The sequence below is a fragment of the Centruroides vittatus genome, unplaced genomic scaffold (assembly GCF_030686945.1).
Source record: "Centruroides vittatus isolate TY-2023 unplaced genomic scaffold, ASM3068694v2 contig_400, whole genome shotgun sequence".
NCBI lineage: Eukaryota > Metazoa > Arthropoda > Arachnida > Scorpiones > Buthidae > Centruroides > Centruroides vittatus.
In genome coordinates, this window is record NW_027122215.1 from 2,272,595 (window position 1) to 2,300,439 (window position 27,845).

General features: G+C 34.4%; 4 protein-coding genes across 6 annotated transcripts in view; 2 read left to right on the forward strand and 2 right to left on the reverse strand.

The window, feature by feature from the left end:
• Positions 1-5,838, reverse strand: part of LOC136976436 (sodium/hydrogen exchanger 7-like) — a 55,699-nt gene extending 49,861 nt beyond the window's left edge. For 2 of the 3 annotated variants that reach the window (XM_067271703.1, XM_067271705.1), the window contains exon 1: positions 5,297-5,837. In XM_067271703.1, coding sequence (XP_067127804.1) covers positions 5,297-5,528 — 232 coding nt within the window. In that variant the 5' untranslated portion in view covers positions 5,529-5,837. Of the gene's footprint in view, positions 1-5,296 lie in introns of all 3 variants that reach the window. The other variant, XM_067271704.1, reaches the window with a different exon arrangement.
• A 14,141-nt stretch (positions 5,839-19,979) lies between these two features.
• On the reverse strand, positions 19,980-22,741 carry LOC136976522 (uncharacterized). Its single transcript, XM_067271826.1, has 4 exons — positions 22,655-22,741; positions 21,892-22,122; positions 21,240-21,428; positions 19,980-20,043 (listed from the first exon to the last, which is right to left on the reverse strand). Exons 1-4 carry the CDS (start codon positions 22,699-22,701, stop codon positions 19,980-19,982), a joined length of 531 nt encoding a protein of 176 aa, XP_067127927.1. The 5' UTR covers positions 22,702-22,741.
• A 2,199-nt stretch (positions 22,742-24,940) lies between these two features.
• LOC136976523 (zinc finger BED domain-containing protein 5-like) lies at positions 24,941-25,594 on the forward strand. Its single transcript, XM_067271827.1, has one exon. The coding sequence runs from the start codon at positions 24,941-24,943 to the stop codon at positions 25,592-25,594; it is 654 nt and encodes a 217-aa protein (XP_067127928.1).
• A 4-nt stretch (positions 25,595-25,598) lies between these two features.
• On the forward strand, positions 25,599-26,705 carry LOC136976524 (general transcription factor II-I repeat domain-containing protein 2B-like). The gene has a single exon (XM_067271828.1). It carries the CDS (start codon positions 25,599-25,601, stop codon positions 26,703-26,705), a length of 1,107 nt encoding a protein of 368 aa, XP_067127929.1.
• Positions 26,706-27,845: the final 1,140 nt, after the last annotated feature.

Sequence of the window (27,845 nt, forward strand, 5' to 3'; positions counted from 1 at the left end):
GGGTGGTAGTGATGGGAGAAAAAATTGTACTGTGCATTTCGATCGTTTGAAACCATATTACTCATATGCTGTATATAAGGGTCGAAGCCCTTACTGACCCAACAACAATGATTCCCCAGATATGACTGATGATGGAGGTGATGAGATTGCATTACAGTACAGGAGACAGCCCGATGACATCTATCAGACGACAAGAAGACGATGCATCACCAGAGAATCCCCTTGAATCAGATGACAGGCATCAAGCTGTTCCCGCAAGCGATGGTCGGTACCACCTTCGAAAAAGGAGAGTAGATTACAACAAACTCCATCATGGACTTTGAGCCTTTCCGATGGGGTGTATGTGGCTGTACGCCATATATTTTTGTACATATGTATTATAGATTTAATTAGTTTTAATAATTTTCTCTTTCTTAATCCTTCTTTCTAACTTCCTTTGTTCATTGTTCTGGCTTCTGGGAACAGGGGCTTTCCACTCCCCACCCACCAGGGGGCTGTGTGGGACAAAGACTTCAAGTGAGGAGGAGTTAAATCTGGGTCATGAAGGGTCACTCTTTCTCTGGCCGGACATGAAGAAGCAACGACAAAAACAGCGAGCTCGTGAGACGGAATTCAACAAGGGCCGAATAGAGAGCCGTGAGGTGAGGATCCGGACTGTAGAATAAGAGACACCGAAAAAAGATTATACTAGAAGATATATAAAACATTGACGAACCCAGAGACACGCAGAACAAAGCACTAGCCGGCATCAAAGTTCAGCGAGAACAAGGGTACCCCCACTATCCTATCAATTCTTCTCATTTCCCTATCTCTATACTTTTCTATCTTTAGGTTTAATTTAGTTAAGGATCGCACGGGTTTGATTAGGATTGTCGGGCAAGTAGTTGCCAAGAAGGTAAGCTACTTGGGTTATTGTTACCATCGGACAGTAAGAGTAATTGGACCGAGGGAATCCAAAAGAACTCATCTGTATACTATAGATTTGTTTATCGCAAAATTAAATTTGTTTTAATTGAATTCACGTGTCTGTGTATTCCTATTGCACTTCACACTTCACAGTAGAACTGTATTTCAACATAAAAAAAATTAGAAGAAAAAAAAAATAATTGATTATAAAATAATTAGATCAATATTGAAAATGAAAATCATTTTTATAGTGGGTTCAAACATTTTAAATTTTTATTGTTATTTGTTAAAGAAAATTCAAGTTTAAAGCAATTTCATTATTTTATAACTTTTCTTAACATAATAAAATTCAAATTTATTAATGCAGAAGTTTTTAAATTTATAAACAGAAGTATTTCAGATTATACCTCAAGTTCAGATCTTTCATTTAGTTTTCTTAAAAAATTTTTAAATTGAAACATTCCATTTTAGAATATCCAAAGCATCTTATTTTTAGAAAAATAAAAGATATTAAAATATTCTATCAATAAATTTTAAATTTTAGATTATTTATTTACTGATTACAACGTAAAAAATACTTCCCCAATAAACAATATAACAGCCCTTTTGACTTGTTAATTATGAGTCAAAATAAGCAATGTTTAAAATAATTCAAACATTTTTAATTTAATATAAAAATTTTAATTAAGTGTTTTATGTTAATTACTGCATAAAAGCCTCCTCCTCCTGAAGCTGGAATTTATTAATTTTAAAATCATTTTCAGGCTAAATGATAATCTTTTATTTCTAAAATATCATAAGTTTTCAAAATCAAAGAAAATAAATTTTCAATTAACTTTGACTAATACTATCAAATTTAATCAGATCTGATCAACAAAAAAAATCAACTTGACATAAATTACATTTTTAAAATTTATTTAATCATCTGTATACAAATTTTGCATTTTTTAAATTTTATATCTATCATTAAATACTATTCTTTTACAATTTCATCGTCATATAACTGAAGATAGCAAAAAACAATTATTAGTGACAGATTAAAATTGCTAATTTTTAAATACAAAATTTTAGTCACTTTAATAAACTCACTCCTATAATAATAAAAATAGGATTTTCTTGGTTAGTACTGTCATTTGTATTACATGTGGAATAAATGACCATATTATCAAGGATTATCTGAAGTGTAGTAGAAATCATGTTCTCGTAGATGTTACAGATTATTCACTTATTCTGTATACACAGCTACATGTCTTACTTGCAATGTACTTCATCACATTTGCATATAGCACTCTAGTAGAAAAACTGCAAAACTTTAGTGAACAATACTCTTTCAGGCATTCTGCAGAAGTCCAGCTAGTGCCTCTCTCCTCTGCAACACTAAAGACCATCCCAACAAGAACCACCTGCCAGGCATCTATAGTATCCCCATCATTGACCATCATTACAACTGCCATTTACAATATACATAGGTGCTACGTCTCACCCATTACATATCCATCTCAAAGAACATCAAACATCTATCAAAAAAGGTTTAACCAATACAGCTTTGGCTATCTATGCATCCGACCCAAGCATCTAGGCAGATTTTCATGAGATGCACCTCTTACATAACAAAACTAAACCATATGTCCTTAAGCAGCTGGACATGTGGAAATTTACAAGGCCACTTGCCATAACACAGCCATAAACTATTGCAACATTGACTCCTTCCCCACTGCCTGGAAGTCTTTCTACAAAATAAAAAAACTCTCTTTCCCCTCCCCTCTTCTTATGTCATACATCCCTTCTCCCTAAACACATGTTCAGCAATTCCCAGTGTTTTTTTTCAGAAGTTTGTTGCCCAACAATGCTTGTTTAACATGGGCAAAAATGTTCACACTTTGTTTATAATTTTGTTGCTGGTTTGTTTGGTTATTGCAGTGTTTATTATTTTCTAGTTTTAACCAGTTGTAAAGTAGCAGTTATTAACTATAGTTTTCATGTTGGATTATCTTCTAATAATTTTTTTCTCTGTGCAACATAGTTTCTTCATATATGGAATGATTCATTGTTCTAAGGATACACCAATAGAAAATGTAAACAGAAATTTGCATTTTTTTATAGTGCGTCTTTAGATTTTTATGTTTGTGTTTAACTTATTCTTCTGAGAGTGAATGTAATGTGCATTAGTCAGTCAGTCATTGTTCTTTGAACATTTGACTTTCAGATAACTTGCACTTTGATACTTTATATATTTTCTTACATTGCAGTACATTATATTCAGATGTCATACATTTTCTATTGAGCAAAATACTATTGTGTAGTGACACTGCTTCCTGTTTTGTTTTCTGAAACATCAAAATTAATTTTTATTGCCCATTTTCTGTTTGATCTATGGTTTTTGTATTTTATCTAAAGGTTCATGCATCATAATATATTATTCATGTAAAATCTTTCCATCATAAAAATGAAATGTATAAAAATCTCCTGTTAACTCTCTATACATTAATAATTCTTCATTAGAAGAATTATTAATGTATAAAAAGTATAATATACTGGATGAATTTAAAAACCAATCATGTTTCTAATGTTTTTAACGTGTTTATATTTTTGACCTACTCCAAAGGAGTAGGTCAAAAATATAAATTTGGACAACTGCTGGATTCCCAGGTTCATGGAAATTTTATTTACTATTAGAACTCTTTATAACAAGCAAGTCAACTATTTGATTTTTGTGTACATTTTTAGGAATGCTTTTCAATTTTTTTTTTTGTGATATTTTAATTTTTGTACATCATATTCCATATAACACACTATTTAATTTCTTTCATTAAGCAGCAAAAATGAAGACATCCAAGTTTCAAACATAGCTATGATTCCAAAGACAAACAATTAGTTATTAACTTGCTTTTTTGAAATGTTTGAAATACTTGAAATATAACCCATATTATTTCAATGTTTATTAAACAAATGAAACTAATTGCTTGTAAAAATATTTAAAAAATGCATAACTTCTAAAATCACAAAATAATCAAATTAGTTCTAATTACCAATTTTGAATTACAAAGATTAAGAAAATGCTCTAAGCCACAGAAGGGTAACACTATACTTAAATACACAAATTGAAGAAAATTTGGATAAGAGTCATAAATATACTTTATTAAATTTGTTTTAAAATATTATTTACTATCTAAATAGATGAAAAATGAATCTACATTTTCAAAAAATACTGAAAACTCCTAAGATAAACAAATATGTTGCTTTTTAATAAGAAACAAAACTTTAAAAATGTACGTATACTTTAACTGGTATTACAAGGTTCTTTGAGGGGAATTTTAACAAGGAAAAATGATTTCCTGGAAGCAGTTTTCCTTCTTAAATCATTGTTTTAACTTCAAAATAAAACTTCTAAGTTACTTTCATAAACAAACAATCTCTTTAAAAAACATTAACTTTTTTATTTTGTTTTAATATTAGAATGTAACAGTGCTATATTAATGTAATTTAACTCAATTGCATGATCATTATTTATAAATGTAATCCACAAAATATAGAAACACTTCATTACCCAGGAAAATTTTCATAAATTCAAATTCTACAATTTAGTTTACCCACTCAAATTATTTTACTAATAGATTCTCTTTTTTAATTAAAAATATAAAAAACAAAACTGAAAACAACCCAATTCAGTTTTACCTCGTCCGAAAGTAATTCACAACCTTCTATAAATCGTGGATGAAATATTAAAATTAAGAATTATTGCAATACTTTCACACAAACAAACAGGAATCAAATTTCAATCATCAAAGGAATACAAATTATGTAAAATGTTATGGAAATCAATTTTTGCTAAGTACCATTTTTAGACACATTAAATATGTAATATAAGCAAAGATTTAGGTAGTTATTACTCATGAATATCTAGAAAATAATGATTACGGCAATCAACAAAAAACTAACAAAAAGGTGCATTTTAAGGATTTTGAAATAGGATATTATCAGTCATCGCTACGATCACTCTATTCAATTTTACTCAATCGTAACCGATTACGCCAAAACATAACAGACGAACATTAATTCAATTAATAAAATTAACTTAACACAAACTTTAAAATAATCATTTTGAAATATACTGTAGAATTTTTTCTTGCGTGATAGTGAAAAAAATGAAGCTGAAATACTTTTTTTAAATGTAAAGTCTTGGATGTTGTGTGAGATATGAATAAAAATTCCTAAAAACATGATAAATTCCTAAAAAAAAAAGTTCTAAATGTATTAGATAATCTCACACATTGGATCTATTTAATAATTTCAAAATCTTGTGAGAAAATTTTGAAAGAAATTAAAAAATGCCCATTAAAATTTAAATAATAATAATAATAATAATAATTACATGTGATTAAAATCTCACCATAAATAATTGCAAGTCCAGTTTCATGTAGAAATCGTGCTCTTCTTCGTTTGAATAGCCAAATAGTACAGACTGTAAGGATAATAAGAAAAACATACACAAGGATATTTAATGAATCAATGCGATGTAAACTCTTAGCTTTTTCATCTAGACGTATGTCATTAGTGGCGTAAGCGTTGACGATAGAAATTAAAATAAACAGGAAAACTACAGATAAAAACGACTTAAACATATTTCTTTTCTGGTATTCTAAACACAACGATCAATCGATGCTTGCCGGTGCCTCGGTAGCCCTCATTTAACTGGTGAGCGTTATGGGAATTAAAAGGAGGAAAACGTATCGCATCAAATATTTCCAATCATTCTCTGACGTAATTCTTTCACCGTAATACGAAACTATTATTCACGCAATCAACGTTTTGAATTTTTCATAAATACAAGCGATCTTAAAAATTACGTAGAAATGATTAAATACGACAAATCTTGCATAAATTTCTTCGCTTGACAAATTGTCCCGGGAAATCGTTTCAAAACGATCGGAGATTTAAACTTACTTCGGATCACGTGACTGTGTATTTGGAGGGGGAAAAATTTGTAAAAATTCGTTTAAAAATGTTTTTTTTTTTTTTTTTGAAGTAGTAATATTATTATTAAATTATTTTAAACGCGTATAATTAAGATTTTTATTATTATTATTATTATTATTATTATTATTATTAGATTCGTTTCGTTGTTAGAATTGAAAACGAAAATAAAATGGAGGAGAGAGGGTGGAAAATAAATATTGCTCATATGTAAATATTTTCGAATCAAATTGGTTAAATAAAACATAATAACATTTCCAAAAAAAAAAAATATATATATATATATATATATATATATATTGTAAAATGTTCGTTAACAATTTTAACAAATCAGACGAATCAAACAACGAGGAATGAGAATAGTTCTGCATCCCTCTGAAAAAAAAATCAGAAAATCGAATGTGGTCAATCAAAAATTTAATCCGTAATAACGTTTATAATAGGCTGCGTTTCTTTATGCAGCGCTCGAGAAGCGCTTTACAGCGGACTCACTGAAACCCGTTTCTAAATGCAGCGCTGCAATGTAGCGAACCGTTTCTAAACGTTTGCTGCAAGAGGTCGCTGCAGCGAAGATAAAGCAGCTTTTACGTCCGCTACACGTGTAAAGCAAAATGGACGCTTGTGTGTATAATACGATATTATGCTGCGAAAATAAAAAAGTCGAAGTGACTGTTGATAAAAATATTACGGAAACATTAAGGATTAAATTTTATAAAATGACTCTGAAAGTTATCTAAAGAATAAGAAATACTATATTTTAAATATAATTATACATCTCCTATGTCTTTACTTTGTTCACATTTTCGGAAAGAGAAATGCTCAATTCTTTATATCTCTTTATTTAAATATTGAAGTTCTTTAACTAAATCACTACTTTCGGCTGTAACTGTGGAATTAAAGGATAGATTACGGCATCCATGTTTCGCTCGAGCGGAAAGCGTTTCTAAACTATGATGCGGCGACGTGTAGCGATAGCTGCTCGTGACGTCATTTTCGCTACACTCTCGCTGCATAAAGAAACGCGGCCATATTAATTCCTAATACGAGATTGAAATTTCTATTACTTTAAAATCCGAATTATTATACGTCGGGATTTGACGCTAACGTTACTTTTCGACTTCTGAAAGGATAATCGCACATTAGACAGCGGAGTTTAGTTTTTAAAATCAAACGTTTTTATGTCTGAATTTCATTCTTAAAATTGATTGTATTCAAATACTGAAAAATTTATTTATTTTTTAACTTAAAATGAGACGAAATCTAAATTATAAAATAAATCCAAGAAAACCTTTTACATTTTAAAATCACACTTGAAATATAAACGAAAAAAATGTACTGTATTATCAAATTGTATGAAGCACTTTTACAATATAGAGAATAAATGCTCTCCAAAAGAGAATTAAACCCAGTCCCTAGGCCCACCAGTGGCCGAGTGAAACGGCCGGATAGCCGAGCGGACAAGGTGGCAGCCTACCGTTCTGGGGGACCCGAGATCGAATCCGGACGGGTCGAGAAATCCCCAGGAATTTTTCGGGTGGTGGTCTGTCCGGATATGTCGGGCCCCGTCTTTCACCACCCGGACGCCTTATTGTGGGTCTGGCCGAACCCATAATGGGCTTGCTGTAAGAGGCTCTCTTAGTGGAAAGAGCAAAAAATAGAAAAAAGTGGCCGAGTGGATAATACCACTGAACACTGGTAAGTGGTCGTCGGTTCGCGTATCGTCAACGGGCTGCCAAATGGTGTTTTCCGGGTTTTCTTCACGTAACACCTAAATAGCGGGTCAGTTTCCCTTAGAAAGTTCTCCTGGAAAACTTTCCTCTTCGGCAGATTGCCCACTTGTCGCGTTGCCATATACCAATAAAACCAAATCAAACTAAAGTACTATACGTATTACGATTTTTCTTGTTTTATTTATAGTTTATCTTAGCTTTAATACTGTATCTACGGTCTCCGTTGCCGCTCATAATAGTGGTGACCAGACCCTAAACACTGGGAAGTTCGGTCGTGGGTTCGCGCCGCGACTCGGACAGGCTGGCTGCTAGGAGTTTTCCGGGTTTTCTCCTAGCCAATAACGACTGAATAGGAGGCCAGTTCCCCATAAAAGTCCTCCCGGAAGGCACGGTTTCCCGCGCGTACGTTTAGGCCGTGAGATAAACGGCCGGCTCTTCGGTCGCATAGCGATCATGACACCACTCTTCGGAGGAAAAGCGAATATAAGGCTATAACCTCCATATGAACCAGAGAGGAGGAGGAGAATACTGTATCTAATATACTTGGAACGAGTATATGGTCGTAATCCATCCAAACTAAAATACTTTCCCAAACCAATTCTTCATATTTTATATTCAATTCTTCTTTCTTTAAAAATTCCAAATATTCTTGCTGTTTGATTATATTCGTAAAATTAATCATCAAATACTGAAGTGATTTTGCTTCCATATCTTCGCAATTATACTGTGTGGCTTTATTGAGCCTTGTTATTTATTTTTCTTTTCTTTATTTCCTTATATCATCTTCCTGCGGTAAAACTGTACTTCCGGCTTCTGTTTACTTAACCACACTGTAGTTGGTTGACCCATGTGGTCTGAACCGTAATAAAACAAAAGGGGGGACACCCGATCGGTCGAGGGGTTACTGGCAGAGGAGAGAGGGAGATTGGAAGGAAAAAAAGGAAGATTTTTTCGGGGAGAGAGTGTGAAGCTTCGGAAGTGGGCCTACTATTTGTGCAAATAAGAAAATTTTTTCTAATTTTTGTATAGAAGAAAATAATAATAATAATTATTATTATAAATTAATGTTGTAAAAAGAAACCGTCAAACAAGAAAAAAATAGTGAAAACCAAAAATGAATATTACATGTCCATAAAAGGACATGTCTGTAGAAATTTCCGAGAAAGTTGGACTTCTCAGGTTGAAACAATAGATGAATTTGAGTACTTAGATCGAACATCTTCGATAGGAATCGAATTGTCCGTCGATGTTGACTCATCCAACGACCTGGGTTCCGATCTCGTTACAATTCGTAACGAAGGGGGGGACCAATTGGAGAGCGGGAGTCAGTCGGCATCGACCTATCGGAATGTTCGATCTGGGACTCAAGAAAAACTTATAAAAACCGACAAAAAAAAAAGATGTGACGTTTTCTCAGTTCTCTCGGTTCTTGGTTCTTGGAGCTTTGGCTCGCGATCTCACGACTGTGTGTTTTCTTGATCTTCGGCAGTTGGATTACATCTCTTTTGGAATGTTACCCGCTCCCCTGGATTTGTCACCTGTTATCTGAATCGTCCCTGCTTCCGGAATTCTCCCTCAAGAAACGGAACAGTGCTCCCCGGGGTCACCGTATTCCTGCGAAAACATCGGAAAACTTTTCTTGTGGACATTCGATTTCAAAGAGGGGCCCAGAAGACTCGAACGCCGCCGCTGATAAGAGTGTATCGTAGTTGTAAGCACCTTTTGTTATATAAACGGGTTTAGAATGGAAGTCTGTCTCTGAGAGTTTCTTTCACTCTCACACGTAGATCGTGACCGCGCGACGTTCTGACTAACGCAGTCGTTCGGCAAGCCTCACAAGAGGAAAGCAGGATGAGCACGTAACAAAGACAATTATTAAGGAACGGATCCGAAGTTTTTATTATTATTATTGCCAGTCACCCCTTTGAACTTTTTCATTCTGACAATTCCTGTATAATTCTTATCAACCTTATCTTGCTCTAGGGCCCTTTATTTTGTAAATTTAGTTAAACTATAGTTAAGCTAGACATAAGTTAGAATAAGTCCTTTGTTTTGTCGGTACGTGGGGATCAATTAGGAATATTGTTACGGGTGGTCCCAAGTGTCTTTGTATTTTCTTAGTTAGTAAGTGTGTCAGTGGCGTGCCGTCATTGGAAGCGGTGGAAGCGCCGCATCCACCTTTCAATGACCTTCCCTTGTATTTTCTAAAATATAAATTTTCATATTTTAACGTACTTTGAATTAATTAAAATTAATATTTTATTATAACTGCATTATGTAGCTTATTAAAAAATTTTATGCTATATGTGAAAAAAAACGATAAGATTGCTATTGTATATTCGAATGTCAGTGGCGGAATGGAAGCGCTTCCGAGACAGCTTTCAAGGCGAGAATAACTGAATGGTGTAAAGCAGCCAGAGGGCATTGGCGCATGCGCTTTACAGAGCACCAACCTCAGCCGGTTTAGCTGGTGGAAGCTACACACGTGTAACGCTTCCAACGATTCTATCCCTTAGCCACTGAGTAGGAAGCTTTCTAAGTGAATTGTTTAAGATTTAAAAAGTAAAGAGTATTCAATGTTATTTTTATGTACGTTTTATTGCAAAGTTATATTTAATTACAGTATAATTAAAATAAAATTATAATTATATTGACAGATTTTGAGACATAAAATCTTTAGAATTTTTATCACTTGTAGATGTTTTTCATAATATTAAAATTATTAACAATTTTTCCGAGCGTGTTTTAATTCTTTAAATTAAGTAAATTTTATGGGAAATTTTTTGATTGATCTAAATTACGTAGCGAATCGCAATATTTATATTCGTGTCCGGACTATATTGATAAGTAACTCTTAAACATAAAACATATTATAATTGATGTCAATCCGAACAAAGACATACTAAAAGAATTACAGTCAAACCTGTTTTTATGCGCTCTTTTTATGTGCGATTTTTATTTGTGCGATTTTTTTAATGCGAATTTTTAATTTGTGCGGTATAGTTGGCGACTAGTCACGTGCGATTCGTCATGTCTTACGTTGACTTATTATAGCTAAATAAACTTATTATAGCATAAATGCACTTATTATAGTAATATTATTGCATGAATATGCGAAAAATGAAATAATTTACTTTTTAAGTCAACAAAACACCACCTGGACAAAAATATGTAAAACAGACGATAGACCAGACGATGCAGTCAAGTGCTGACATCTGTTGTCAATAAATTCTATTTCGTACGGTTTTGAGTTATTTTCTATGTGAGACTTTTTTTATGCGGTCCCTGTTGACCGCATAAAAAAATATTTTTTAATTGTGTGGCGAAAACTATTATTTACAGCCATTCGTGAAGTTTCGTGAGATTTTTTTTAATGCGTTTTTTTTAATGCGGTCCCTATCCCCGCATAAAAACAGTTTGACTGTATATGATTTAATATTATTAATTTTTATGGTATCATCTACCAGTGCGTCTGTTGAGCGCAGTTTTTCGACCACGGAGCGAATTCATACATTGGCCAGGAACACTCGGTCGGAGGAAAAATTGTCGTCGCTAGCGTTGCTTTTGATATAAAAAGTGCTTTTAAATACGTTGATGGAGTCGACGACCAGCGACTTTTATGATAAAGTAATTAACGACTTTGCGGAAAAAATCGCCGAATAGAGTTAGTTTATAAAAAAACTTAAAAAGTTTTTCTATCGTTGTTTGTATCGTATCAATTTGTATTATGTATGTATTATTTGTATTTTAGAACTAAAATACATAAATTATTTATTTTTGTCGTTTCCAGTATTTGTTTAAAACTTTTATGGAAATGTGATGTACCGGACAGGTCTGATCCGTCACGAAAGACGCGAAAAACGGTTAATTTAGAGAAAAATTTATTAGTTTAAAAAAACATAGGTAAAAGTCGCTTGTAGTCGGATACCCATTGTTTATATCAAACTGCCGGGCAGAAACCATAAATCGCGGAAGGAATTCGTCCTATGATCGGTGGAAGATCGAATTCATCTTCGATTTTGACTTTTCTCACTCTCTAGGTAAGAGTCTCGTTACGTTTAGTAACCAGGGACCAACCACTCGGGAAGCGTGATTGAGGGAGAACGACCAATCAAAATGGACGAAAAAAAGAACGGAGATTGATATAATCTCCTACAATCGAGGACACCTGGCACTCGGTTAACGTTCCGAATAACCAAAACACCGTGTGTCAACGCGCAAAAAAAAAAAACAATTTCTCGTCTATTGTGCCAACCTGTAACCCGTAGGCCAGATGGCCGAGCGGTGAAGGTGGCAGCCTACCGCTCTGGAGGACCCGGGTTCGAATCCCGACGGGTCGAAAAATCCCCAGGAATTTTTCGGGGGTGGTCCGTTCAGTTACGTCTGGTCCCCGTCCCTCACCACCCGGTCGCCCCATTGTGGGCTTGGCCGAACCCATAATGGCTTGCAAAAAGAGGCCCTCTTAGTGCCCACAGGGCGGAAAGAGTTTTAAAAAAAACCTGTAACCCGTGCCACTTCGGACTTAGACCGGGTCCCCGACTCCAACAGACGAAGTCTCCCCGTGCCTTACAGACTCGTTAACGCCACTGTCCCGGGGCCACTTTCGATCGACCATCAAAGAACCACATCGACGCTCAGGACGTCGGAACGGCCGATTGTCCTAAAGCAAACTATTTTGTACATAGCGTATGTTTATTTTATGTTAAAATAAACGGGTTTTGTCAGATACTTGTCGTCTTTGTCTCTATAGCCACCACCCATGTACGAATGAATCCTAGATTATTACTGAAGCGCAATTAACTGATTGCCCCTGGAAGTCGGCTTCTTACAGAAACACAGCTTCCCTATCATCAAATGTCACGGCACGCCACTGGAATAATTATCTCTGTTCTACATTGGACGTCGATAGGATTGTTATACAAAGCTTCAAAGTAAGGATTGCGAGTCACCATGATTAAACAATGTATCGGCAATCCTCTTCCGTCTTCAGTTTTCAAAATGGCGTCGCAGACCGATTCGTAGTTTTCAATATAGTTTAAGATTTCTATATGTGTGTAATAATCATAACAGCGATGTAAGGCTAGCGGATTCTTTTTCAGTGCTGGCTGTAATTGTCACAAATCTGTTGAATTTAAATCCAGTAATTTGGAGTTCTGTCTATAAAAAGAATAACAATTCAATAAGAAACAAATTAATAATAGAAAATCAATTGTTACTCAATTGATGTTATTCGATTATTACATCGTACTCCATTCAATGTTTCGAGCAATAATAATTGAATTAATCAATAAACTAATAAATTTAAATATATTTCAAATCATTGCGCTAAATACACATCGTATTTATACGTATTGTATCGTAATCATACGTTAAATATACATCATATTTAAATATTTAAATACAGTTTATGTGGTAAGAGAAAGTTGCAACTTGCTCCAACTACAGTAAGGACAGCAACCTGCCGCTTTAATTATCTACAAGTTATTTAAACAGCAAACTTAGTAAATAATCGAAAATTAACAATTAGAATAAAGCGACAATCGTGAACTGTAATCCACAAAATTAATTTCATAAAGGAATTCATACAATTAAGAAATTTATAATTTTTCGAATTAAAAAATTTATATATTATTTATTTGTCGGAATTATTTGTCATGCAATTGAAGTAAATCAAGACTTTTGGGATAGGATTGATAGAAATTATATATTACAATAGATGTTTAATATACAGTATATATATTCAAAACATATTTAATATCATAACGTAATGTAACGGAAATTTGAACTAATTACTAACGACAGCGTTATTCTTTCCTATCCTAAGCAAAACCAAAACAAGTATTTAGTTTCGATAAAGAAAAATTAGCTGTGGGATTAAAACCTGCAGAAAATATTTGTTATTTAATAAAGACAAATCCATAATTGAAACTGTAATTAATACAACAATCGCTTATTTATCTCGATACAGAGAGTTTATAGTTAAAAAAAAAAACTAGGTTAACTCTTTCCGCCCTGTGGGCACTAAGAGGGCCTTTTTTAGTAGGCCCATTATGGGTTCGGCCGGGCCCACAATGGGGCGACCGAGTGGTGGGGGACGGGGCCCGACATATCCGAACAGACCACCCCCCGAAAAATTCCTGGGGATTATTCGACTCTACAAATAAAGAAAAATGATATTTCTCTTTTAGACAAAACATTACGAAATGTGTCTTTTTATCCCTCAACTGCGTGAGAAAGGACTTCTGGATAAAAAGACACATTTCGTAATGTATTGTCTAAAAGAGAAATATAATTTTTCTTTATTTGTAACCAATCGTCCTGGCTTATTTTTAAAAGATTATTCGACCCGTTCGGGTTCGATCCCGGGTCGCATAGCGATAGGCTGCCACCTTTACCGCTCGGCCATCCGGCCGTCCGAAGTTAACCTAGTTTGAATCATATCAAAGTATTTTCAATGTAGGCCTATATCTATTAATGTAAAAGTCCGAATTTTGGTAAAAGTTAAAATTTACCAAATTGCTTTCGTAAAATGCCAAAAAAATTTGAAAAACTGTTATTTCGAATTTTAATCAGCTGATGTCGGTAAATGTTAGGATTGGCTAAGGCCGTGTGATAAAAATCGAGATAAGTTTATTGACTGTACGTAGGTCGCATAAAATTGATAATTACGAGAATTTATATTTTTGCCGTTAATTGTATGATTGTGCTAACACTAGTTATTTAAAATAATTGATAAACAGTAAATAATTAAAGTATTAATTCGATAGACAAATACCCATCTTGGAATGGTTATTGTCATGACCGTGTTAGTAGCTATTGTCGATGAAATTACAAATTATTCAGGAGAAAGATAAGTAATTTATTTCGATTATATTGAACGAATTGTTCTATGTACTTTGCATTGTAATATATTTTGTCAGCATTTCCAGGAAAAAATGGCTTCCTGGCAATCAGAAATTGCATCAATTTCTAACTCTATGAAACATATTTTGGAGTTTCGCGATTTCTCAGATGTGACGTTTAGTTTTGGAGAAGCTTCTAATGAGAAAAAAGTCAAAGCCCATAAATTAATTCTTGCTATGAGAAGTGACGTCTTTCAAGCCATGTTTTATGGAACTATGCGAGAAACAAGAAGTGTTATATTTGTGACAGATATAGACGAACACATCTTTCAGATTATGCTAAAGTAATGATCGTAAATATTCATTAGTATTTTTTAATTGTAAAATTGTTTTATTATTTAAGAAACGATTGATATAATATTTAACTATATTTATTTCAGTTTTATTAATAAGTCACAATCTCAATTATCAGACGGCCAGATGGCCAAGTGGTCAATGTGGCCACCTATCGCAACCGGACGATCCGGGATCGAATCAGAACGGGTTTGAAAAATCCCCAGGAATTTTTCGGGGGTGATATGTTCGGTTCTCCCATAATGGGCCTGCTAAAAAGAAGCCCATTATGGGAGGACGGAAAAGAGGCTCTTCCCACAGGGTGGAAAGAGTTTTAAAAATATCCACATTATCAACACATTCCAAAATTTATATAGGTTTGGGATGATTTATTTTGATGCCAATTTGAATTTTTTTTTTTTTTCTTCATTTTTGGACCTTTCCACCCTGTGAACCCTAAAAAGGTCTATTTTCGTATCCATTGTGGATTCGGTCAGGTCCCACATACCGCCTATTCCTGGGGTTTTCCGACCTTGCGGTCCTAATCGAACCTCACGGCCGGAGTTCTACTACGTTCGCACACAATCCACGACTCACTACGATCTCGATTTACCTACAATCTGGATTGTGACTGTCGCCAGTCTAACGTCGTACTGTTCGCACAGGCAATTTGCTTGAGAATAACCCAGATATTACACGCAATGATAAAACTGACATAACTACGCGGTAAGTCACGAACACTGACAAACAAATGGAAGTTTTGGTAAGAAATAAATACAGTGCTTTTTCTTGCCATATATTTAATAATAGACAGATGTCATCATCTCTCCAAATACAGTATCTTTTTTATTTCTCTGTCGATAGCCCGACACATGTTCCGCAGCCATCTTGTATTTTCTCGCGCGCGTGGGATTGTGGGATCTCTCTTATGACTGGATCCAGTTTCAAGAACTCTCTTGAGTCGATCGCGATTGAACCTCGTTTCAGTCGAGATTGAAACGGTCGAGGGAGGTCCCACCAAGCAGGGCCGGATTAACGAATAGGCAAAGTAGACAAATGTCTAGAGCCCGTAATCCGGAGGGGCCCGGCTTCAGTGCAGAAGATTTCTCTGTTTCGATTTCGAAACTCGAATCGAAATTCGATAGGATAGAAAAAGCTGTATTTAACAATTCTTCAATCCTTACTAAGCTCCGCTCGGCTAGCCATTACCTTAAAAAAAAAGATCAATAGCCACCTATGCATCAGAAGTAATGTACGCCACGGGATCTCTCGCGCCATCTAGAAATATTCCTAGGGCCGCGCGTCTCGTGGTAGTACTGATGTATGGATGGTTATGATTTAGGATTTATTTTCTAAATCTACACTTATACATCACGACATCGCATATTCGATATAGCGTTCAAGTTGCTCGAGTGCGAAGATATTACAATTCAATGGTGTTTTATAAAAGAGTTAAAAATTTATGGGTGACACCACGATATCCGCACCGGGTGTCACCCATGCTAGCTACGCTAATGTCACATTATATAAGATTTGTTTAGATGCAACTTATTTAAAATGGGGCCCCAATTTAAATTTTGTCTAGGGCCCGCTAGAGGCTTAATCCGGCGCTGCCACCAAGGCATAGTCGCCGACCTTGGTCACAATCTAGATTGAAATGCTCGGTGCGAACGGGGTATTAGGCATTTAAAGACCCAATGTTGAACTCCCCTTACCAACCCAATCCAATTTTAGAAGTCAATCATAAAAAGAAGAAAATTAGCATAAACGTATTAATTTTAACAATAAATGTTTTATTGTTAAGAAGTATTTGCAACATATTATAAAATAAGGTACTTACAATTTAAAAAGGGAAACAAATTTTTATTTTTTTGATTTTTTGATCGCAAAATCAGAACAATATTGATTATTAATATAATTAAATACTACACAAAATAAAAAGTAAAGTATCGTATATTTTGTTAGTTTGAAAAACAAAAATTATTACAAAATTTTACTTCAATTATCCTTTTGTAGAAATTTTTGAGGCCCCAAACTACAGCTTGCAAAGATTACTTGTAAATCCGTCCCTGCCAAACCTAAATTACGAGTGTAAGCTGATTTGTTAACTTCCTTGACCATCTATCCCCACGATACTCAACCTGTGGCCTGCGGGCCGCATGCGGCCCGCTGAGCTTTTGTGAGTGGCCCGGACGAGACCCGTAAATAATGCAGTCAAAATATAAATTTTGAAATTTTTGCGGCAAAAAATAGATTCGGTCACTTCTCCCATACTGCTAAGTCCCTTTTATCCTTTCTGTAAAAAAACGTGCTCAAATTTTACGTTGTTCGCATCAACGTATCTGCGTGAAACGTCATACTCAAAAATGAAATATGCAAAGAACATATATATAGAAATCGGCTTACTGATTCACACCTGAATGCCATTTTACGAGTAGCATGCAGCAGTTACAAGCCTAATTTAAATGAAATTGTGAAAAAATGTTCGCAATATCAACAGTCACACTAAATTTCTAGGGTGAGTGAGAAATTATATAGGTTTTTAATTATAATCGTTATGTTGCGGCCCGCGTGTAATAGCTATCATGTGTATGTGGCCCGAGAAAAAAAGAAAGGCTTAGTAACACTGCTCTAGCCGGTGAAATTTTGAATATTTCCATTGATCGCTTTTTCATTTTAATTTGTTCAATCCTGTAGACTTCATCAGGGATTTTTCAGTTTCAGAAGACCCGCGATACGGCCAAATTACTAAGCCGGCTCTAAATTCAAGCCGTCTTCCAGAGGGGAAAGTTGTAACATCTCTGTTGGTACTTCTTCAGACGTTTCGTAGCCCGAACTTTGTATGCAACGTTTACTTTTAAATAACGAAATCAAGTCCCGTCGTAAATATCTTATTTATTGTTCTTCCTCTTGTGGTTTTGGTTTCTTTTCTCGCCTTGTTGCACTTATATCAGAACCACCTGACACGTTTTTAAATATACAGTACAAATTACAGATACCTTTATTCTCTTGATTACCTGGACTTGTCATTAATTAATTAATAATATCTATAATAGTTATTGTCAAAATAAATACAAAAATGCAAATTGTCAACTGTGTTGTCATGAAATACAGTTTTAAAGATAGAATAAACAATTTTGTCTTCTTTTTTCATGTATAATTTAGACTAAATATGTAAATTTTTTCAGGTATATATATACAGACCAATTTGAAGCAAAATTGCCAGAAGATATTATTTCTACATTGTATGCTGCTCGTAAATATCACATTCCTTCTTTAATAGATTTGTGTATAGAAAAAATTCGACCAAAACTTACAGGAAATAATATTAGCAATATTTTTTAAATGGCTCGGTTACTCGAAAATGAGATTTTAATTACTAAATGTAAAAACATAATCCCGCAAAATTCAATTGTTATGGAATCCGAATCATTCGCTAACCTTTCGGGGGATGTAGTAGAATATTTACTTCGGCAAAAGAGATTAAATAGTGCAAGGATATATTTAGAGCAGTATCGGTATTGGCTAAGCGTAGAATAGAAGAAAACAAGAAATATATCGAGGAAAAATCCGAAACAGATGAAGAGGAGAGCGAGAATATCAAAGAAAACATACTCGTAAAGAAATCAGATCTGTAATGAATTTCCTTCTTCCTTACGTCAATTTTCTCACAATGAATTTGAAAGAATTTATTAAATTACCCGATTTGACAGTAGTATTTAAAAAAAAAATAGTTTAAATGGTATTGAATATTTTGCTAAAGTTAGAAATGTTCCACTACCTGATTGGTTTAAAACAGGACCTCCCTATTAGAAGTAAAATGAATCTGCTAAATTCTTTTGAAAAAATTATAACTTTGCATTGAGAGTACTGTAATTGTTTTAACAAACCATATCAAAACAATTATAAAATGTGTAACTTGAAGATTTATCGTTTATAATTATTATTGTTGCTGCTTTATTTAATAATAATTATAATTACAACACATTAATATGTTTCGGAACATGCTAGTTCTGATAAATTCGTGTACAGACACGATTCAGGAGTCAAATTCCAGGGTAGACATTATTCGGGACAGTCCAAATTCGAGTACAGACACGATTCAGGAGTCAAATTCCAAGGTAGACATAATTCGGGACAGTCCAAATTCCAGGGTAGACATTATTCGGGACAGTCCAAATTCGAGTACAGACACGATTCAGGAGTCAAATTCCAGGGTAGACATAATTCGGGACAGTCCAAATTCCAGAGTAGACATTATTCGGGAGAGTCCAAATTCGTGTACAGACACGATTCAGGAGTCAAATTCTAGGGTAGACATTATTCGGGACAGTCCAAATTCGAGTACAGACACGATTCAGGAGTCAAATTCCAGGGTAAACATTATTCAGGAGAGTCCAAATTCGTGTACAGACATGATTCAGGAGTCAAATTCGAAAGTAGACATAATTCGATAGTCCAATTTGGAAAAATGATAATTAATTAGAAGATAATAACAAGACACAGCCGGGACGAAGTCAAAATCGGGAAGTCATAATCGAAATTAATATTGACGCAATCGAGATGTCAAATCAGGAGAGGAATTCAAGTCATCGATGATTTTCACAAAGGACCATATCCAAATGTGAATGAAGAACCACTACTTTAATTTTTACTTATAAATTTAAGAATATAGAGATGAAAATCTCTAAATATCTTCCGAATTCTGTGAAAATAAAAAGAAAATAATCAAGATTTTCTAATAAAATATTCAACTATTCAATTAATTTTTACATTAATAACTTTATTTCTTTCTAACTTATATCAAATTTGTCATTGTTAATTCGATTATTTAAGCATGTTCTCGTCCTCGTAATCACGTAAGATTACTCTATAATTTAATTTCTACAATCATTAATACTATTGCTTTCTCTGTGTCTCGCAACATAGAGAAAGCAATAGTATAAATGATTGTATAAATGAAATAGTATAAATGATAAATGATACTGTTGTCCGCCATTAATTGCGTGTTAGTATGAAATCGTGTTAATTTATAAACTGAGACCGTAAAATCTCCTATGTGTTTGGTGTAAAATACAATAAAGTTGCCATAGACACTTACCCAAAGCCAACTCGGCCCAAATCCAGCAAATAATTTATAGCGAATTATAGAGCAGATCTTATTCTCGATGGAAAGATGGAAACCAAGAGATCCTCACTCGAACTGAACGTACTCGCATTCTCCACCTTTCGCCATTTTACACACTCTCTGCACGGATCTAAATGTAGAAAATCAAGTATAATTACTTATGGAAAACTTCTAACTTGATTTGAATTTCATTAAAAGATATTGCGGCGCTATATCGAGATTCCGCCGTATATCTATCGATTAGCCTACAATGAGTGAAACTAAGATAATGAAATCTTCTACTAATTCCTTTGTTCGGTGATGTTTAGAATTCAATTTTTCATTCAAAATACAGTAGAACTTCAATTATCCGGACCTCTATTATCCGGATTTTCGATTATCCAGATTGTACAAAAAACAAAAATTGTACGAATTTGCTGATTTGCACTTGGAGAATTGCGACACTGTTTATGCTTATGGAAGGCATGGAACAAAATTTTGAAAAGACCATTAGTAAATTCCAGTAACACAGTAGAAAGTGGTTAGGAGACATTGCGGAAGCAATAGCACAAATTTCAATATGTGCTGAATGTGACGAAGATTATGTAAGCGAGTGGTTAAATTGCGATGCGAACGATCCTGGATTCCAAATTTTGAATGATGAGGAAATAATTAAAGATGTATCTGCCTCAGACGAACAAGATCGAGAAGACGAAGAAAAGATTTGCGAAGCAAGAGATAATGGTCCTAAACATTCTGAAGCTTTTCAGTGCTTAGATGTCGCCTTGAAGTGGTTTGAGAGCTAAGAAGAGTGTAACTCAGGACAACTTATATGTCTTAAAAGTATTCGCGATTTAGCAGCTTCAAAAAGAACAGCTAGCTTTAAACAAAAATCGTTAATTAAATTTCTTAATAAAAAATAATTTAATATTGAAGCTATATGTAAGTCTAGACACAAAAAAATTATTCATACTGTATGTACAGTACATGTCTTTCACTGTCAATTATTATTTTTTCGATTATCCGGATTTTTCCTTATCCGGACTACCTTCATCCCCAATTAGTCCGGATAATAGAGGTTCTACTGTAGCTTAATTTTTCAATTTTATCTTAACTTTTCATTGCATTAGTAATGACACGGGCGTGGCAGACGAATACGCCGCCAATTCTCGATACAGCGCCGTACAACACGGTAAAGTTATGCGATTCTCAAACATTTCTAACTCGAATTTGTGTTCAGATTTTAATACTATAAAAATTTTTGGTGTAATCGATACTTCGGCTGAGCACCGCACTCGATTTACTGCCAATTTCAGAACTGAGGCTAAATCGCGTACAAAATCTTACCTCTTAACGAGTTTCCACATGCTCTTAAAGAACGACCCGACCTTCTTCAATGTATTTCTATCCCGATATTCACGGCCAGGATTATCTTGCACGCAATCTTTGTGTTCTGCCGGGTCTTCGTTTCGTGGAGCAACCGCGCTCTCTCTATTGTCCACTTCTTCATCCTCCACATCCTCGACCAATCTCTCACTAAATAAGAAAAGAAAGAATTTGTAATACAATAAATATATAAGCTTGAAATTGAATTACGAAACTTTACCCATGAATATTTAAAAAATGTTAAAGAGAAATTATAACACTTGGAAAACATTTTTTTAATGTCATTCACACAAAGTAACACTACATCGAAGTTTGCTTATATATACGAGTATGCGCCGCTTACATACGCATCCAATAAGATCATGATGGAGGAATACAAAGGAACCAAAAAATTGGCAGCATTTCTACGTTTATGTGTGAGTAGATACACAACTACTTATTATCACTGCGTTATGTATGGCTAACGTATACGTAAAGCCCTACACAAATGAACTATATAAAATTTGCATAACTACACTCTATGACGCCGTGTATCTCAGAACGTTGAGCGGCTCGTACCCGTTTTGATATAATATACATAAGCTTATTATGTACAAACAGTAATGTAATTTACCTGTTAAGACGTTGGCAGGCCGTTTGACAGATTGGTCGAACCTTCATCAAAACTTGTCTATAAGCAGGCTTGATGTTATTTTCAAAAACGTCCAAACCTTCGAAAGCACCGGTCGACGGTTCGAACTGCTTCAAGAGGCCTTTCTTCATCTTGCTGCCTCGAAATTTAAAATGATCCAAATTGTGTGGACTGACGAATCTTCGCACGTCCACATGTTTATCCAATCCCTCCCTAAATATGCAAAGACAATAACTATTTAATTCTACTCTCAAACTATAGTTTAGATCATGGTGCTTTTAAATTTATTCGCGACAGGGAATAAGCCTTTTATGAATTGTAGCTTAACACTCGACTAGTCTAAATCTTTTTCTGTTATTTTAAAACAATGCATATTAAAATTTAAAAAGTTATAGTTTATATTTATTAAACGAAATTCGGATTAAAATTTTAGTAAATTTCGTCATATTGACGACTCTTCCGTACCAGAGTTAAACACGAATCTATAATATAAAAAAGGCCCGATTACTCGTTTAAATAACTGTATATTGAAAAGCCTAAACTGTGCCTTATAAAGCCCTCTATTACAGGAAGACACAAAAATCGTAAAGTCTACTTCAGATATAAACCAGAGTCGGAATCTTTACATTTCATTTAATTAGGCCTAATTATATATTGTAGATGGAAGTTTTTCTATAAAACTTTTAATCTCTAAAACGAATTTCTTATCCAAATAAATAATAACAAAATGTAAAAAGTCTCATACCCAGGAGGATGGGGCAGGGGTCGATACTCTCCACCATCAAAAAACATCTTCGAATCGCTTTCCAAATCGCACTCTTCGTAACAAGAGCAAAACGCAACAACAACAAGTTCTATTGTTGAATTCGTTTGTTACGCGTTAAACCGAGAAGAAGGGAATTTTTATCAACAATTTTTTGATTTTTTTTTTTTTTAATTATAATTTCAGAATCTGACGTGTGTATAATGATGACTAAAAAGACACACCGGTGTGGGGCCAGGAGTTAGAATAGGGCCGGTTCGATAAATGCACGTGGTGGTGCTCACGTAAAATACGAACATGTAAATATAAACATTTCGCGTTAACGAAGACCGTACACAGAAATATAAAACGAAATTCAAGCAAATACATGGCGAAAATACAAGAACAACTCGATATTTTACCATAATATCGGGAGAGATTTAATGGCACTTAAATTACCATTTCTAGAAATGATTGTATATAATTATAAAACAATGGTGAACTGCGTGTGCATTGTAACGTGGAGCCGATGAATCACACCAGCCGAATAACTATTTAGTCGGCAACTTCAATATTAATTAAACTGATGCTTAATGTCACCAGGACAGTCGTGCTAAAATTCCGTTAGTTTTTATGTGCTTAATTTAATACAAAATCAGCTGAACATTTGTGAAGTTGTGGCGAATCTTTAGTTCAGCCAATGAAAATACACAAGCGTCTAGACCAGGGGTCGGCAACCTGCGGCTCGCGAGCCACATGCGGCTCTTTGGATGTGAAGCTGCGGCTCTTTAGTTCCATACGCAAATATTATTTATTTTATCAAAAAAAAAAAACATTTAAAAATCGTTCTGAATCGATTAACAAGGATTAGGCACCGATTCTATCTCTCAGCCACTTGTACTCGCTTTTCACCGCACCCCTCCCCCGTGACACGCGTCGTCACTGTCGTCAGTCCGTCGGAAGCTCTCGAATGACGCCGTCGTCGGATGTTTCTATGTAGGTTTTAATTCGTTTTCGACGCAAGACAATTTGGCGTCTTCACCAGTGCTTTGGCTGTGACGTATAGTTTGTTGTTTCAAGTAAAAGAGTTAGAAGCGAATTATCTTCTCAAAGTTATGTATGTGACATATATATTTATATTAATAATAAAAAAACCGAAGTAAAGGTAGGTAACATAATAAGTATTATATTTTTAAAATACATATTATACATATTTTTTTCCAAATAAGATACCTAACTACTTTTTTGAAGTCAATAAGAATTGTCAAAAAAGAAACAAAGTACTACTGTTGGATATTACCGCAAAAGTGTTTTTATTAAAATATATATTTAATAAATTACCTATTTTATTATTTATCTATTTTATAGCTTTTATTATTTAAAAATTCGCGTTAAAATAATAATTATAAGTGTAAGTACCTATAAATTGTTATTTAATAAACCTATTTTCGAACTCTGAGGATCAAAGTAGGTAGGTATTTGCAGTTTTAGATTGTTTATATGTTTGGCAATTTTCATTGATTTCGGCATAGCTGGTTATAACACCTTTACTTGTAAACTAAGCATCTAATATTTGCCAAAATTTAAAAAAAAAAAAAACTAAAATGTGCAGACTGCGCCGTGATAAACACGTTCTGACAAGTCCGTTCGTGCCAGTCGGCGATCACCGCACACGGGAGGCGACCACAGATGCGACGAAACTGTGTACTTATAGTCAATCAGTACGTGAGAAAGTGAGACAAACAGTGTTTCGTGTCTAAATTATTTATTTTAATAATTAAATTATTAGAGAATTATTTATTTTATTTAGGTAAGTATTTTTAATTGGGAAATATCATTGTAAAATGTTTTTTGATAAATTATATTTCATTATGCCCAGCTTCTCGTATGTATTTACTTAGGTATACGTTGACATAGTAAATAATTGCAAAACTTGTCATCTGCTATTTTGGATCCCTAAATAATAATTTTAAAAGTTCTTTATTACAGCTTCACTGCAAGCATGGCATCTACAAAAAAAAAAAAAAAAAAAAAAAAAAAAAGAGAAGAACTGAAAAAGAGCATCGAGAATTCAATCGGAATTGGACAGAGTCGTTCGCTTTCATATGCAACTCAGATGGCCTTCCGACATGTCTCATTTGCCACGAAAAACTCGCACACAATAAGAAATCAAATTTAGAGAGACACTTCACTAAAAAACATACTCAGTTTGCTAGTAAATATCCAGCCGGCGAAGAACGAAAAAAAGCTGTCGACGAGCTCCAAAAACAAAAACAGCAATCAAGTTCCATGTTAAGTAACTGGACGCAATCTACAAGTAATGTTAATCTGGCAAGCTTCGCGGGATCACCAGAAATTGCAAAAAAAGGCAAACCATTCACAGATGGTGAGTATGTCAAAGATTGCTTCATACGTGCATCTGAAGAACTGTTTCGTGATTTCAAAAACAAACCAGAAATCTTGAAAAAAATCAAAGAATTGCCACTATCCGCTAAAACAGTACAAGATAGAATAGCTAAAATGTCTTCAAATGTAACATATTTGCAGGTGGAAGATATTCAACTTTCTTCTGCCTTATCACTTGCTATAGATGAGTCTTGCGACATAAAAGACATGGCACAAGTTACCCTTTTTGTCAGGTATATGTCTTCCCAAGGTCCAAAAGAAGAACTTCTAGGATTGCTACCGCTCTCGGGACAAACTAGAGGGGAAAATATAGCGAATTCCGTGCAAAAATGCCTTGAAGACAATAAGATCGATTTAAATAAAATCGTTTCAATAGCAACTGATGGAGCCAGAAGTATGACAGGAAAAAATAAAGGGGCAACAACGATTCTTCAGCAAAGTAAAGCAAAGCAAAGTAAACCACGAAATTCTTACGTTTCACTGTATAATACACCAAGAAATGCTTTGTGCCCAAACATTTCCGGCCGAAATAGTTGAGGTCATGAATTTGGTAATCAAGATTGTTAATAGCATCTTGTCAAAAGCACTCTACCATCGTCAGTTTAAAGAATTCTTAAACGAAATGGAGACTCAGTATTCCGACCTCCTTCTTCACAATAAAGTGCGATGGCTTTCGAAAGGTAAGGTGTTGAAACGTTTCGCTTTGTGCTTGAATGAAATAAATACATTCCTAAATGAAAAAGGCATTAATCACCCTGAATTAGAGGACAACAAATGGTTGCAAAAATTTTACTTTATGGTGGATATCACAGCGAAATTAAATGAGCTGAATCTAAAACTGCAAGGAAAGGGAAACCCAGCCTATGTTTTGGTAGAAGAATTGGTTTGTTTTGAAGAAAAATTAATTCTTTTTGCAGAAGATATTCAGAGCGGTAAATTACTTCATTTTCAATTTCTAAAGCAATATCGCGATAAAACCAGTGCAACTGTTGACACGAATTACTTCAGCACAGTTATAAAAAAAATTAAAGATGAATTTGCTGACAGATTTGAGCAATTCAAAACCAACAAAACCACTCTAGCATTCATAGTAAATCCTCTTAACACAAATAGTAACGAAATCCACATTGAGCCATTTGGAATTGATACTGGATCTCTAGAAATGCAATTGATCGATTTAAAAAGTAAAGCTTTGTGGAGTGGAAAATTTACAGAGTTGAAAAGCAAGTTGGAAGAGTTGGAGGTCCAGAAATGTATGTACGTAACGCAACAAAAGTGGACAGCTTTAAAAGAAATGCCGCGACTTGAGGCACTTACATTCGACGCATGGAATAGTCTTCCAGATTGCTACAGTGAGGTGAAGAAGTTAGCATTTGGAGTGCTGACTATCTTCGGATCGACATATTCGTGCGAGCAAGCGTTCTCTTGCATGAATATACTTAAAAGTAAAGTAAGAAGCCAACTAACAAATGAAAATTTAGAATCGTGTCTGAAACTTAAAACAACAAGTTATGAGCCAAATTTATCGAAACTTTCTAAAACCATGCAAAGCCAACTGCTCCCATTGAATTTGTTTGCTCAATTGTTTGTTATTCAAGTACAAGTTAGTGTTGTAAGTAAATGTTTAATTAATAATAAAGACCTTTAATGACAAATTAAAAAAAGCAGAAGAAAAAAAACACAGAACACCAGGTTTTGGGTTACACCCCAGCATACTTAAGTAAATGTTTAATTGTTTTAATTTTTATAAATTTTTAAATAATAAGTAATTATCTAATAATGCCATATATATATTATCTAATTTGTTGTGAAAAACACTACTTATATATGAATAAATAGATTAGTTTTTTTTATCAAAAAACTTTATTTATGCGAGTACTATTTATTGTTGGCAAGAAAAAATTTTGTGGCTCTTTAAAAACTTTGAAATTTTGTAAATTGTAATTTTTGACTCTTCCGACTCAAAAGGTTGCCGACCCCTGGTCTAGACCATTGGTTCTCAAACTTTTTCGATCCACCGCCCCCTTTGTTTTATAAAGTTATACCCAACGCCCCCTAACCCATCAGATACCCCAACTTTTACCTTTTTTTTTTCTTTTATTTTTTTTTATTTTTTACTCTTTCCGCCCTGTGGGCACTAAGAGGGGCCTCTTTTAGTAGGCCCATTATGGGTTCGGCCATGCCCACAATGGGGCGACCGGGTGGTGAGGACGGGGCCCGACATATCCGAACGGACCACCCCCTGAAAAATTCCTGGGGATTATTCGACCCGTTCGGATTCGATCCCGGGTCCCCCAGAGCGGTAGGCTGCCACCTTTACCGCTCGGCCATCCGGCCGTCTAAAACTTTTACCTTTGGTCACCGTTCAGTACCCTGCCACCAGCACCCCCACCCTAGATTTACTCACCGCCCACAGGGGGGCGGTATCGCCCACTTTGAGAACCCCTGGTTTAGACCCCGAGCGAGTATTAGTTCTAAATTACGCCGCTGCGTAAAATAGCGCTAATAGCCGGACTCGTTTTGTGGTATTTTCTGGTCGTAATTACAAATTACGAATGCTTTATTCGTAATTACTGTTAGTTAAAAATGAAAACAAGTTAAATCTTTAGATAGACTGAATGATTTCTCTGTAAAAAATTATACAGTAATGTTTAGAACGGAATGCTCGTAAGGTATAACTCGTAAGATAACAGGAAGATATTCGGTATTCCGAAATTTATGACGTCATTTGTGATCTTTACAGCTTTGTGGTGGCTTAAATGTAATTGTTTATAAATTATTTATAGAA

What these genes read in the sequence shown, in the direction of transcription:
- LOC136976523 (XM_067271827.1), top strand. Translation starts at nt 24,941, where the DNA reads ATGTTAAGTAACTGGACGCAATCTACAAGTAATGTTAATCTGGCAAGC.
- LOC136976522 (XM_067271826.1), bottom strand. Translation starts at nt 22,701, where the DNA reads ATGTTTTTTGATGGTGGAGAGTATCGACCCCTGCCCCATCCTCCTGG. An exon ending in GCCTGCCAACGTCTTAACAG is followed by an intron (nt 21,429 to 21,891) that starts GTAAATTACATT and finishes TTTCTTATTTAG; the next exon opens with TGAGAGATTGGTCGAGGATG. An exon ending in ATGTGGAAACTCGTTAAGAG is followed by an intron (nt 20,044 to 21,239) that starts GTAAGATTTTGT and finishes TTCTACATTTAG; the next exon opens with ATCCGTGCAGAGAGTGTGTA.
- LOC136976524 (XM_067271828.1), top strand. Translation starts at nt 25,599, where the DNA reads ATGAATTTGGTAATCAAGATTGTTAATAGCATCTTGTCAAAAGCACTC.